Source organism: Antennarius striatus, chromosome 2, assembly GCF_040054535.1.
Source record: "Antennarius striatus isolate MH-2024 chromosome 2, ASM4005453v1, whole genome shotgun sequence".
In the NCBI taxonomy this organism is placed as follows: domain Eukaryota; kingdom Metazoa; phylum Chordata; class Actinopteri; order Lophiiformes; family Antennariidae; genus Antennarius; species Antennarius striatus.
The window spans coordinates 24,989,806-25,004,314 of NC_090777.1; the positions used below are offsets into that span (position 1 = coordinate 24,989,806).

Here is a 14,509-nt window from a genome sequence, read left to right on the forward strand (position 1 = left end):
CCCACCCTCAACAGTAGAAGAACAAGAATAATGAAGGAACTTCCCCGTTCACAGAGGTCCTGAAGTTAGAGATGAAATGCTCAGACTCTTCATACGTCTGTCAGAAGATATGCCAAATGTGTCAGTGCTTTATTTACCACTATCAAGACCAAACGCTCCATCCAGTGTGAGAACTGGTGCCCCATGGGTTCAGGGTTAGGGTTAGGGTGGTAAAGACCAGATCATGGTCCAGAGGCCAGGGCTCACCTTGACCACAAGTTTGATCTGATGCATGCTAAGCCTGTCTTTGTCCACTGGAAGGTGGATGAGGGGATGGAGGAGGGACGTTGAGGTCAGGGAGGATGTGAGTAGGCTCATGAGGAAGAGGGAGATGACAATCAACAGGCAGCATCAACTTAGATTCTCAACTTTGCCTCAATAATGTTAAAATAGTTCACTGTGGAACTTTCTTTTCTTTCACTTATTTTTCAAAATTTCCAAATGTTTCTTGACTGCACTTCTGTGTGGATACTGATGTCTGGAACTGATCCTGGAAAGAATTTGTACGGTTCCAGATCAAACTGCTTTATCAGTTAATTACACAGTTTTTAGTGATCCTCTGTTGTTGTATAAATGATTCTCCACCGAAAAGGGAGACATTAAAAAATGGGATATTAAAAAAATCAGACTAGAACAGACATTTTTTTCATGCTTTTATTTTGAATATGACCGGAAGTTGTCATTACAAGCGCGGAACTTGAATTCATTTGCAAAACTGGCTCTTAATGCTTCAATAAACGACTTACGAAGTATAGATTAATGTAATAAACGACGTCAAAATTATAACCCGCTATTTAAAACAACTGTTCAATTTAAGAATATTTACTTCGTTAAACCGGATTCACAACACTGGCCGCTAATTTTCATTAATGAGCTAACTTAGCCTAACAAGTTACACCTGTCCACCTGTCCTGTGGATCGCATCAGTTTTGCTGTCATTCTCCAGAGACGGTGTCCTGGAGGGGACATTCAAGGGAAGGTGATTATTTCTTTTGTGCTAAAGGAAGCCTTCTTTAAAGTATTATGAATATGTGTGAATTGTGTGCAGCCTGGAGGTTTGACTGATTGTGATTCTGCAGATCAAAGTCAAGCCCCCCAATAAAGAAAATGATGCTGATGATGATGAAGAGGAGAGGAGCGGTTCAGTTATCTGTGAGGAATGTGGACGTGGCGACCACCGGCGCCGGCTGCTGGTGTGCAGGATCTGTGATTCAGGGTAAGACCTGACAACACTTTCAACGGCTTCCATCAGATGTTTCACACCACTTTGATATAAACACAGGTTCAAGCCAACAAGTGTGTCACGTTGTTCCTCTAGGTGTCACATGGACTGTTTAGCACCATCGCTAGAAACACACCCTGAAGGAAGCTGGATCTGTGCAGAGTGTGTGGCTGTTCTTCAGAATCCAGGTAAATATGAAGCTGTGTAACCATCACGGACTAAAGCCGTGAGTTTTACACACGTGATTTTGCAGATGGATCCGTGGAACTCGAGGAGGAAATCAGTGATGGAGAACTATCGGACCTCTTTGCTGAAGCAGATGAAGCCATGCCCCCCTCCAGTCGCCTTCGGCCATCCCCCCAGAGTCAACCAGGCGCCTTCGGAGAGCAGCGACGCAGTCAGAGAATCCAGAGCAGAGCCAGAAGAGATCCAGGTCCTCAGCACCGGACCTCCTGGGTCAGTTTCACACCTCAGAGAGAATTCATCCAGAAATCAGACCAAATTTCTGAGTAGGTGTTGTTGTGCACATGGACCCCTCCCGACTCCCTGCTGATGCCGTTTCCTCCTCTTCCTCAGCATGTACCTGGATACCTGCTGTGAGGCCTGCTGCGTCCTCAGATGCAACGGTGCCTCAGTGGGTGAGTCATGAGACATCATGTCGGTTCTCCTCCTCTAAGCTTTTAGAGTCCATTGTTTGAGGTTTGACGCTATGTTTTTGGGTTTCACAGAATCAGAAGAGAAAAAGAAAGAAGAGCACAACTTGAGCTCCTGGCGGTGGAGGATGGAGAGAATCTGGATGGAGAGACTTCCCACAGGGGGAGAGTGTCGTTCCACAGACGACCTGTTGGTGGCAGCATCGTACCATCAATCAGCCTGAAGCTGAAGGACCACTAGAACCTCTCCTGGTGCTTCTCTTCTGTGTGGACTTTCATGTCCTCCTGGGTTTAAACGCAGGACATCAATCCAGACTTTTCTCTAGTCATTAAATCCTATCAGACCAAAACGAGGCACCAGTCTGGATCGGTTGCCCCCCCTCCCCCTTTAACGTCTGTGGACCTGCTGGCTCCTCAGACGGGAACGTTAACATTATTATCAGTGTGTTTGTGACTGGATCAGTGAGTTGGACACAGGTCCAGATTCTGTGTGATGAAGCTGAGGAGTCTGATAATCACTGTCCAATGGGGAGCAGTGCTGCTCTTCTGCAGGATCCCCTCATCCTAAGTCTCTGTCGCCTAGCAACGCCAGCCTCAGCCGTTTCTCGGGATCTCCTCCTGCCGGAGCATCTCATTGTCTCCTTGACGCCGAGCAGTCGGACCAGATAAATAAAATAAACGCATGGAAAGATGAGAAATCAACTAAATGACCCAACGTCACGTTCAGACACCGCAGCTCGCACGTGTCCGAAAAACCATGTGTGTGTTCAGACCCAGTGGGCGGGGCCTGAAGAGCCTGCAGCTCGTCTTGCCCTACTTTCCCTCCCAAACAAAGAGCACAGAAACAAACGTTCACCTTCATTAAGCTGACATGTTAGAACAAAAGCAAAGCCGTCAGCGTTCTGTCCGGTGTTCCATCGGATCTTCACCTGAGGACTTCTGGAGAACGTTCCTTGTTCTGTTCACATAACATCTTTATTCCCAGTTCTGTATTTTAACAGAGGTTTAAATATTGATTGATTGGCAGCTTTAGATTTTAGATCCACTTTCCGATCCAGGATGGAAATCTCATTTTGTCTGAGACGTTCACGGAAGAAGAATTTTACTATCTCTTGTCCAGAAATAAAATGCAGCCAATGAATACTAAAAAAAATCTTAACACTCAAAACACGAACATGAAGATCTATATTTGTTCTTCCTGTTTAAATCTGGGGCTACCGGCACGAAAAACCTTGTTGCCGTTGGCAGCCCATAATCAGACCTGAAGAAACTCTGACTGACATGATCTCGTTGGTGTCTCTCCTGTCAGGCCTGAATGCTAACAGACTTTATTGACAGGACTCAGGTGATGTCATCGTCTGTCGCTGATGATGTGTTTCAGGAAGCTGAACTTTTAGAACTTGTTTTTTCAAACCCGTTTAAACTGGACGATGTTTGAAATCGTCGCTTCTCCTCCGACGAACAGGATTCATTGTTTTACTCTGGAACAGCTGATACTGAAGTTAAAAAGCATCAAACTTTTCCTGACACTCTTCAAACTGTATAAGCTTAAAATGATTTCCTCATTTCCACCCTCCCTGGAGGAAACACTCACTTTAAACATGCATCCACACACACACACGATGCTGCTCACACGCAGAACATCCAGGCGGCATCTGAATGCCTCGTAGGTTGCGGAATGCCGGCACCTGCAGTCAGAGGGGAGAACGTGCTAAACTGTGTTATCAGAGACTCTGCAGACCAGGGTGGGGTGGGGGGCAAAAGTAGGTCACCCTCCCACAAACCTTCATGTCTCTCCCAGAAAGAAAACATGGAGTCGATGCTCCTCTCCCCACCACCGTGTGAAGACAAGCGTCAAGTCACTGATGGCAGGTTCCACCTTTAGTGTGACCCCCCTCCCCTAAAGGTTCTCAGTTTTGTCAATGTGAAGACTGATTTTATCTTGCGGCGTCCGAGGGGTCAGAGGTCAGCAGAGATGGTGACCCTGAACCGGTCCTGCTGTAACAGATCATTCTCTAGCGGCGTGCACAGATCAGAAGAATGCCGACTCAGCAGCTTCCTGAAGGAAGAAGTGGGACGTTTGATTTCAGATTAATTCAAGGACAGGGGCGAGGAAAAATGGGAAGTCGGGCTCTAACAGAATCTGCCCTGCATGGAGGCCTAGGGGTTGGCACCACACGTCCAGAGTGACAGCGACAGCCAGAGGTCACCTGACCATCTGTGTAGTTCTTCTAGGATTCTGATGGGCGGTCTTAGGTCCAATCGTCCTTGGGACGAGGGATGACATCACCGCCACTCGCAGCCCAAGCTGCTTTCTAAACACCGGATAGCGAACAATGGCGCTCTGTGAAAACCTGCAGTGAAATCCCAAGCAGGAGCCTTTTCTCCTCGCTTTCCCATTTCCTGTGAATTAATAATAGCTTGTAGGAAATGGATTCACTCATTGAACTGCTGCGTGGGAAAGGAGGCAGACATGGCAATCCGTGGATGTGTTGGAAGTCTGGAGTTATAGAGTGGTGCTTTTACGTGAAATGCTTTTCACACACGAATAAAAGATGCGGACCGGACATAAAGAGGAATTCATGCCGCATCACAGATGATTATTTTTTGTTCAGCAAAAATACTAAAAAATCGTTTCCATTTTTTACTTCAAGTTATTTAAAGCACATTTCCTTTTTTAATATAACAATTAAAACATAAAAACCGATATAATTCCATAATTCAGTAGTTAGTCTACACCCATGTGTGTTAACCTGTTGGTGGTTAACCTCGCCCAGTCAAACGAGCTGGTGCGTGACGTCAGCGTCGTGCTCTTCCTCACACAGCGTTCGACATATGGTGCTTTCAAGGACCTCCACGATCATCAGAGTACTCGGAGAAGCATCCAGATACTTTACCTAGTAATAAAAGTAATATTACACACATGTCCCGTATACAGGTGACCTCCTCTGTGATCCATGGAATATGAAGAGCCTCAGATAACGATGAAGAGCACAGATTCCGTCAAGAGGATTAATAATCAGTCGGGGGTTTGTTTTTTTTTAAAACATCTTTTATTAATTACATAAAGATAACTAGGAAGAAAATTGCAGTTTATATTTTCATGCAAACATGCGAACTACTCAAGTAAATAAACACAATGGTGCGTTTAAAGTTCGTTGAATGTTCAATGTTGGAGTCGCACGTCCTTTGTGGTACTATAAATTCCGAGCCTAACGGGGAACCCTTAAATGCAGCACAAGGTCCAGAATCAAGTGAGGAGCCTCAGAGCGGGAATCAGTCCGTGAGGGAACCGCAACAGGAGGGGACGCAACGGCCCCAACAGGAGGAGGCACACAGGAGGAGCTCTACATTAGGAGCCGCTACAGAAGGAGTCCCTACAGGAGGAGTCTCTACAGTAGGAGCCCCAACAGGAGGAGAACCTACAGTAGAAGAACCTACAGGAGGATCCGCGACAGGAGGAAAGGATCGCCGTGTCGGATACTCTTCTCTCCGCGACCCGGGACATGAAACCCGTGTTTTGAACACGTGACAAGCTGTCCGGTCCGGGTCACGATGACGGTGGATTTTGAGGAATGTGTCAAAGACTCTCCCCGGTTCAGGTAAGACCCCCGTTACCTGCCGGAGATGCTGCTTGTTGTTTTTGATCACCACCACCCCCCACCCCCCCTCCGGTGGTCACGTGTGTCTCGTCCGTTGGAGTCACGTGTGTTCGTCCTGCCACCGTTTCGCATTGATCAATTAGAAGTGATGGTGACGAATGACGTCACCGGTTCGGTTCCTGCCAATGTGAAAAGACGACAACAGACCCGTGGAGAATGACGTCCATTCAGTGTTTGTTTGTTTGTTTGTTTGTTTGTTTGTGAGAAGTCTGGAAAACATAACGACATTTGTTCCGGATCTTGATGTGATCCAGATGTGGATTCTAAACCATTTTGAAGGGGTTAAGGTGGTGCTGGTGGAGTTCTGGGGGACTGATCCTAAAAAAGTAGATTATCATTGATTATTGATCAGTCAGCTGATTTTGGAGTTCAGATTCTGCTGATTTCTCGGTTTATGTGATGCTTGGAGTCTTTCGGGTCGGTCCCGATCAGGAACCAGGACCCGGGTTATTTATTGATCTGAATCAAATCAATGTATTGGAAGCGGTCCCGCAATGTTATCTTTTATACTGAGCTGGAATAAAAATATTCCTCCTCCTCGTCCTCCTCCTGCTCAGATTCTGTTCTGATCTATCTCTCCGGCCCGACAGGATAAAACGTTCTGACCCGTCCTCCAGTCTTTTTCTGTCCAGGATGTTTGAATAAACTTAAGGAGTCCAGGTGTTCCTGACCCAGGGATTCCTGGGACAGAGCGGTGGGGTGACGGCGTGTGTAACGACTTCCTGTGTAACAGGTGAATAAAGGGCACCTGTTCTTCCAGGTGGATCTGCAGGAAGCTGTGAGGAATTCCCTCCGACTGGTCTTGTTGCTTCTTCTTCTTGTATTTGACCCTAGCCTCATTCTATCACGACCCTCCGGTCATTCTGGTAGTCCTCCCCCCTAAACTGGGCCAGTCCACAGTGGAGAAAGGGGTGTGCCATTGTTTGAATAAAAACAAACACTCAGCTGGCGCCCAGCTGGTCGCTGTAACATCCACCCTATCAGCTGATCATCCACAGACATCGTTAAGGTCTGGACCACAGATGATGTCGCCGATAGAACCTTTATTCATCCAGTGCTTGGGACTTTTAGGCTAGGGTTGGAGGGTTAGGGTTAGAGGGTTGGTGGGTGAGAGTTAAAGGGTTAAGTGTAGAGGTTTAAGGTTGGGGTTAGGGTTGGGATTGGGGGTTAGGGAATTAGGGTTGGGGTTATGGTTAGGGGGTTAAGGGTGAAGGTTAGAGGGTTAGGGTTGTGGGGTTACAGGGTTAGGGTTGGGAGGTTAGGGTTGCGGGGTGTCTTTTTGCTCTTTCTCCAGCAACTCATGACTCAAGGTCATGTAAGTGACGGGATTAAAGGAGCAGTGTGTCGTTTGATGGCTCATCTGTCTTAATCAGGGATTGACCCACATTCATATGTTGAAACCCCTCAACAGCAAAGGTGTCACACCTGTGGGATGAACGTGTTAGGGTCCAGTGGGTGTCATCCCGAGACGAAGGAGAACAAACAGATCTAATGATACACGGATCATAATGAGGGTTTGGACCCACATGTCATCCTCCCACCAAGAATCATAGCCGAATCATAGTGATGTATTTAAGACTATTGTCCTGATGACAACTGACGGTTCTTGTGGAACGCAAGTGAAATGGGTGTGAATGTCAGATAGTTGGTTCCAAGAAGTGATGACCAATGGTTTCAGAGATGACTTCAACAGAATTCCTGTTTTTAGAATTAAAATCGTTCACAGGGAACTTCTGAAGCGGGAATGTTTGAAGGTGTTCATCCAGTGCAGCAGACAGGAAGTGGATTGATGATTTGTGTGAATGGAGATTAATCCCCGTTTAAATGTTCAGGGATGCAGAGATGATGTCATCGCGACCCTTTTGTCCTGGAGGGGGGCGCTGGCCGTCCCTCTCAGTTCTATTCAATGAACAGCGAGACATTTCACACAAAGAGCGGTGAGGAACCGGCGCTGCACTAACCGGGTCGACGGACCAGTGGGGGGGGTATCATTGGATCTTTCAGATGGGCTACTGGTTGCACATGGAATCAGCGCCATGGCAACATCCTGACCCCAAATGATGGATGAGTCATAGTAAATAACGAATGAGATCAGCAGTGACTAATGGGGGGGGGGTCACATGGATCTGAACCCCCTGAAGACATTCAATGCTGATATCCCGTGTCTTCGTCTCCTGTCAAGGGGAAAGGGGCAGGGCAGCAGATTAGATTATTTTAATGGGAGCCGAACATCTGATCTCAATTCTTTAAATGTCATAAGAGAAAATCCACTTTCCCCTGATCTGAGGAAGAAGGGCTCCACTTCACCAAAGACTGTTTGGATCATGTGTTTCCTCCCGCTTGTAAAAGTCAGAACCGTCTGGAGACACGTTTGAGCGCGGCCTTCATGTCATCCAATCCGGGTTGCTGCTGATTATAAGATCAAATCTCATCTACTGGAATCTGAGCTGAATGTTTGCTGAAGTGTTCCATGACTTTGGGTTCATAGAACCAGACAGAACAACACAAAACAAATGTCCTCTTTTGGTGTGAGCCGCTGTCTCACCAGTCTTCTCTATTATCTAATTAGGTTAGCTAGCTGTCACCTGTGTGCTGAAGCAGAAACATAATGTAGAACCATGACTTTTTTATTTCAGCATACAGAAAGTAAAGTGGAACCATGGGCAACATGTGACGGCGTGCATTCCCAGAACATTGACCCGTTGCTCAACCTCCATCACGAGTCGCTATCGATTCAGAATGCGTGACGCAGGAACAGATGTTGGAGCGGTGGGTTGGAAATCACTCATCGGGTTCAGATTTGATGGTTCTGTGCTGGAGTTGAATGTGTGTGAGACGGGACACGGAATAGAGAATTATAGATAGATAGATAGATAGATAGATACTTTATTAATCCCGGAGGAAATTGCATATATCCACTGCTCAGGCATTACTTAACAAATAATACTGGATAAACACCAGGAGAAAAGGAAACACTGACATCACAGGACATACCACAAGACATACATTACACTAACAGACAGGCACATGCAGCACTAACAGGACTTATATACTAAACTATAACTAAAAATATAAACGGTATAAAATTTAAAAATATTACAGTATTAAAATATAAACAGTATAAAATTGAATTAAAATATAAAAACAGTATAAAAAATAAATTTTATATATATATATATACAACAGTATAAAATTAAATTTAAATTAAATTAAATCCATTTTCAACCTCGTGCTGACCTCGCCACCTCCCCCCCGCTCCTCCTGAGAGAGTCATTGTACCCCCTGATGGCACGGGGCACGAAGGAGGACCTCAGCCTCTCTGTGGAGGCGCTGTGTGACAGCAGTCTGCCACTGAAGGTGCTTCTCTGCTGGGAGAAGGTGGTGTGTAGGGGGTGCCTGGTGTTGTTCATGATGGCCTTAATTTTAGACATGGTCCTGCTCTCCAGAAGCATATCCACAGAGTCCAGGCTCAGCCCGACCACTGAGCCCGCTCTGCGGATGAGTCTGTTCAGACGGTCCATATCTCTTTTCCTGGCCCCCCCACCCCAACACACAATGGCGTATGACAGCACACTGGAGACTACGGACTGATAGAACATGAAAAGGAGCTTAGGACAGATGTTGAAGGAGGCCAGCCTCCTTAGGAAGTACATCCTGCTCTGCCCCTTCTTGTACACACAGTTGGAGTTGAGTGACCAGTCCAGTCTGCTGTCTAGCTGCAGTCCCAGGTACTTATAGTTTTCTACCACCTCCACCTCACTGCCATTGATGATCACCGGCTGTGGAGAGGGAGGTGCCCGCCGGAAATCCAGAACCATCTCCTTTGTCTTGGAGACGTTGAGCTGGAGCTGGTTCTGTTGGCACCACTCCACGAAGTCAGCCACCAATGCCCTGTACCCCCCCTCATCACCCTCCCGGATACATGCCACTATCGCGGTGTCATCGGAGTACTTCTGTATGTGGCATGTATCCGAGTTGTGCTTGAAGTCTGATGTGTAGAGGGTGAAGAGAATGGGGGATAGAACGGTCCCCTGTGGCGCCCCCGTGCTGCTGGTCACCATAGAAGACAAGCAGTCCCCCATACGGACGTACTGGGGTCTGTCCGTTAGGTAGTCCGTAATCCAGCTCACGAGGTAGGGGTCCACAGCCATGGAGGTCAGTTTATCCTGCAGGAGCTGGGGCTGGATGGTGTTGAAGGCACTCGAAAAGTCGAAGAAGAGCACTCTGACGGCACAGCCCCCGGCGTCCAGGTAGGAGAGTGTGCGGTGGAGGAGGTACATGACAGCATCGTCAACCCCAACCTTGGCCTGATAGGCAAACTGGAGAGGGTCCATAGCACCCTGCACCTGTGGACGCATGAGCTCCAGGACCAGTCGCTCTAGGGTCTTCATTACGTGGGAGGTAAGAGCGACCGGTCGGTGGTCGTTGAGCTCAGTAGGGCGTCCTTTCTTGGGTACAGGGACAATGCAGGAGGTCTTCCACAGTGACGGGACCCTCCCCAGCCGCAGACTGAGGTTGAACAATTGTTGCAGGGGGTCCCCTAGTTCCGAAGCACAGGCTCGGAGGAGTCTTGGGGAGACCTTATCTGGTCCAGCCGCCTTGTAGGGACGGAGCCTCCTCAGCGTTGTCGTCACCAGGTCTGCAGTGATGATGGTCTCGGTCGTGGTGGGAGCAGGAGGTTGTGGCGAGGTTGGAAGTCCAGTGGTTGAGGTGGGGCCGTTGAGCTTCGCAGTTCTTGGAGTGGGCTCGGGAGAAGTGGCAGGGGTGGAAGGAGAGGAAGCACAGGAGGAGGGAGCATCAGTGGAGCGGTCTGTAGGGCCAGGAGAGGCCTGTAGGCCAGGAGAGGCCTGGGACGAGGAGCCGGGAGTGGTGGGGGAGCTGAACCGATTGAAAAAGCTGTTAAGTTCATTCGCTCGTTCAATATTCCCCTCCACAGTGCTGCGCCCTTTCCCGTGTCCGGTGATGGTTCTCATCCCATTCCAGACCTCCCGCACTTGGTTGCGCCCCAGCTGCTTCTCCAGCTTCCTCCTGTACGCCTCCTTGGCCTCCCTCAGGCAGAGTCTCACTTCCTTCTGGGCCTTCCTCATCTCCTCCTCGTTCTTGCTCCTGAACGCCCGCTTCTTCCTGTTCAGGACAGCCTTGACTTCCTTGGTTACCCATGGTTTGTTGTTGGGGTAACACCTGATTGTCCTGACAGGGGCCACGGTGTCCACACAGAAGTTTATGTAGTCTGTAAAACACTGAGCTGCCCCCTCAATGTCTTCCCCATGTGAGCCCACAATAACATCCCAATCGGTGATCTGGAAGCAGTTCTTCAGCATCTCCTCTGTTTCCGGGGACCACCTCCTGACCTGTCGTGTTGTTGCTGGCAGCCGTTTCACCAGCGGGATGTAGGTGGGCTGTAGGTACACTAGGTTGTGGTCTGATTTACCTAGTGGAGGGAGGGGGGTGGCGGTGTATGCCTCCTTAGCATTAGTGTAGAACAGATCGATGGTTCTGTTCTTCCGTGTGGGACAGTCTACACACTGGACCATTGTGGGGAGAGATGAGTCCAAGGTGACGTGATTAAAGTCACCGGTGATGATGACGAGCGCCTCCGGGTGCCGGGTCCGAAGAGCAGAGGTGGTCCCACAGATGGTCTCTCGTGCAGTCTCAGGGTCCGCACGTGGAGGGATGTAGACGGCCATGACGATGACGTGTGAGAATTCACGCGCCAGGTAGTAGGGTCTGATGCTAACAGCTGTTAGCTCCAGGTCGCGGTGACACAGTGTTGATTTCACCGTCACATGTCCCGGATGGCACCATCTATCGTTGGTATAGATGATTAATCCACCTCCTTTCTTCTTACCGGCGGTGTTCGTGTCCCGGTCCGCTCGTACGGAGGAGAAGCCGGTTAGTCGGACGTTAGCGTCCGGCACGTCGCCAGTTAGCCACGTCTCTGAGAACACCAACAAGCTGGTCTCCCGGTAGCGATGATCAGTCCTGCACAGCGCCGTCAGTTCGTCCACCTTGTTGGGTAGAGAGTTCACGTTCCCCGTGATGACGGAGGGGACGGAGGGCTTGACTCGCCTCCGGTTAGCGGCTCTAGCCGTTAGTCTAGTCCTTTCAACTCGACCCGCTCGGCATCCGCGATATCTCCGTCGGAGCTCAGCGGGGATGAGATCGCGTGTTGCGGGGTCTCCTTTGACCCTCATGGACATCAACTCCTCCCTGGAGTACACTAGCATATCACTATACATTATATAATTTTACGTTAGAAAAAAAATACACACAGAAACATAGAAAAAAAACGCAAAATTATGCAAACAAACTCGCTCTGAGCAGAGGAAACTGCAGCCTGCTCGCGCATGCGCAGAAGACTCTTATTCGTGTGATCGACAAACAGAGAATGTTCAGAAACGATCAAGCCTTTATTTGGGCCGCATTCAAAGCTTGAGCTTGTTTGGTCCAACATGAGTTGATTGTTTCTAAAGTCTGATTTTGACCCATGAAGACTTTAAACCCACGTATTAAAGGTTTGAAAAGCAGAACGTTCTCACGTTTAAGAAACTGGAGTGATTCTTGAATGAAACCTCATCGATGACTTAAATATTTGAATTTTCGAGTCGTTTCAGGTCATTTCAGCAAACATGTTTCATGACCAACAGAGTCACTGTTTCATGCTTGAATGCCATCTGGCTGGGGGTGTGGGATGGGGGGGACTCCAGGTGTGTCAACATCAGCCTGTGTTGCGTGTTTATCACTCCATGGGAAATAGCGTAAAGCCGGGCATACAGCCTCACAGGGGCGTGTTTGTCACCTGGGGAGGAGGAAACAGCGTCCAATGAGGAGCCTTTGCCCCAAAAGTGAAGAACCAACAGGTACCATGGAAGAACCAACCGGCTCCATTGTGGAACCGAACGGCTCCAGACTCCCATAGCTCCATGTCTGCTCACTTTCCAAATGCTGAATCACATGTGGAAGCATCTGTTTCTGATTTGTTCCATCACTCTCCCCTTCTCCTCTCCTTTTCCGTCCTCCCTGCCTTTCCTCTCTGTGCGGGGGCCGGTTTCTGGTCGTGGCTGATCCAGAACCGGGTCTAGGGACAGGCCAGGAAATGCGTCAGTCTGCTTGAATGTTGAGGGCAGGTTGGGAGCAAAGGGCAAATCTGCGGTGAAACGAGGGGTCCGACTTCCCCCATGATGACACTCATCCCTTCAGCAGCTTTCAGCAATAATAAAACTTAACCACCATTATGTCATGAGATCGTTCCTCATTATGACCATGGTGGATAAGTGAAGAAACATGTTTGCTGAAATGACCTGAAACGACTCGAAAATTCAAATATTTAAGTCATCGATGAGGTTTCATTCAAGAATCACTCCAGTTTCTTAAACGTGAGAACGTTCTGCTTTTCAAACCTTTAATACGTGGGTTTAAAGTCTTCATGGGTCAAAATCAGACTTTAGAAACAATCAACTCATGTTGGACCAAACAAGCTCAAGCTTTGAATGCGGCCCAAATAAAGGCTTGATCGTTTCTGAACATTCTCTGTTTGTCGATCACACGAATAAGACTTTCAAATCTGGGAAATCACGCTGGAAATTTTTCCTGTTTCTGTGATATTTTTAGAAGAAAATACTAAATTGTGATTTTCTTCAATTCTGGACTGGTAATCGAAATAAAAGGAGACATTGAAAGACGTCCCCGCGGGACTTGATCAGCTGATAAATAACCAGCAGATTAACCAGAATTAAAACAAATGTTCGTAGCGTTTCCAGGTTGAATCGATTTCTTGGGCTTTTTGTGTATTTCCAAAAAAATGACCGTTGCATTCCGTTGGATAATTTTCATCATATTCTGGTGACTAATGTTGTGATTCTCCCTGGAGAGCGTGGTTTCATGCAGCTGCCAATGAGCCGTGACTTCCTCCTGTTTTTTTCCACAAACTGTGATAGTCTGCTCTTTTCCTCTGCAGCTCTCGTCCTCCGGAGACTCTTGTTCCGTTCCTTGTTGTTTGAGGACAGGCAGCGATCTCATGCTACGCTTCGCTCTGTCATCGTTTTCTGCACATTTAGGGTTGACAGGGTTGGATTCTGTTTCCTCGGATTGTTGGTTGCGATGTAGAAACAAATCCAATATTGTCTCTGGATGGTTTTGTTTCCTGTCATCCCAAAGATGTCCTGACGGGCAAACCTGTTGTCTATCCAGGTTTTAGGGGAGACTAATGGAACTATCTAGTAGCTGGTTACTTCAGGATAGTCCAGGACAGTTTTACCTGGTAATGTCAGTCATGAGAGGTCTTACCTTTTGATCACTCTTAAAATCTTGAAGAAGTTTTGTTGGTCCTCAGCTTCAGCCAATGAGAGGAACATCTAAAGTTATGTGAGACAAACGAGTAAAATAAAAATGGGTTTGACCAGACTGGCAACTCTTTTCTTAAAGACTGGTCTCATGCGATTTTCTTTGACCTCGTAGCTGATGAGAGACTCATTAGAGGTGTTTGTTGTATTGAGTGGTTTTGTGCTACGTTGTTATAACATTTAGCTACGAGGTGGTGCTATCATCTAATGTAGAATAGCTTCCAGAAAAGTGAGTCCAATAAGACCGGTCCCACATCCAGGAACAAACAAACAAAGGACATGTGACACAGGCCAAAAGTTCAATAAATCAATTAATATTCCCAGCATCCTCCCCGGCTTTGTCCCTGCGTTGTGCTTCCTGGCTAGTGGGGTGAAGGTCAGGTTAGCTCTGTCTGAGTTGACACAGGAGTCATCAACTTCCAGGTCGTGGACGGTTTGGGAAGGGGTCGTAGGTCGTGCAGCAAACCCAGACGGCGATAACGGGGGGCGTGTCTCTGACGTCACTCAAGAGGAAACACCTGGTGGAAACCAGGAAGTTTGCGACACTGCAGTGTCCATAAGATTGATGAACCAGCAGTGGTTCCATGTGAT

At 47.9% G+C, this 14,509-nt stretch overlaps 2 protein-coding genes across 6 annotated transcripts in view; both read left to right on the forward strand.

Moving 5' to 3' along the window:
• The first annotated feature begins 304 nt into the window (after positions 1–304).
• LOC137601849 (PHD and RING finger domain-containing protein 1-like) lies at positions 305–1,899 on the forward strand. Its single transcript, XM_068324295.1, has 5 exons — positions 305–343; positions 1,119–1,255; positions 1,358–1,449; positions 1,515–1,717; positions 1,838–1,899. The coding sequence occupies exons 1-5, from the start codon at positions 305–307 to the stop codon at positions 1,859–1,861; spliced, it is 495 nt and encodes a 164-aa protein (XP_068180396.1). The 3' UTR covers positions 1,862–1,899.
• A 3,216-nt stretch (positions 1,900–5,115) lies between these two features.
• acap3a (ArfGAP with coiled-coil, ankyrin repeat and PH domains 3a) overlaps positions 5,116–14,509 on the forward strand; it is a 38,426-nt gene continuing 29,032 nt past the window's right edge. For 3 of the 5 annotated variants that reach the window (XM_068343749.1, XM_068343767.1, XM_068343776.1), the window contains exon 1: positions 5,121–5,516. In XM_068343749.1, the coding sequence (XP_068199850.1) occupies positions 5,470–5,516 (47 nt within the window). In that variant the 5' untranslated portion in view covers positions 5,121–5,469. Of the gene's footprint in view, positions 5,517–14,509 lie in introns of all 5 variants that reach the window. The other 2 variants (XM_068343757.1, XM_068343784.1) reach the window with 2 other exon arrangements.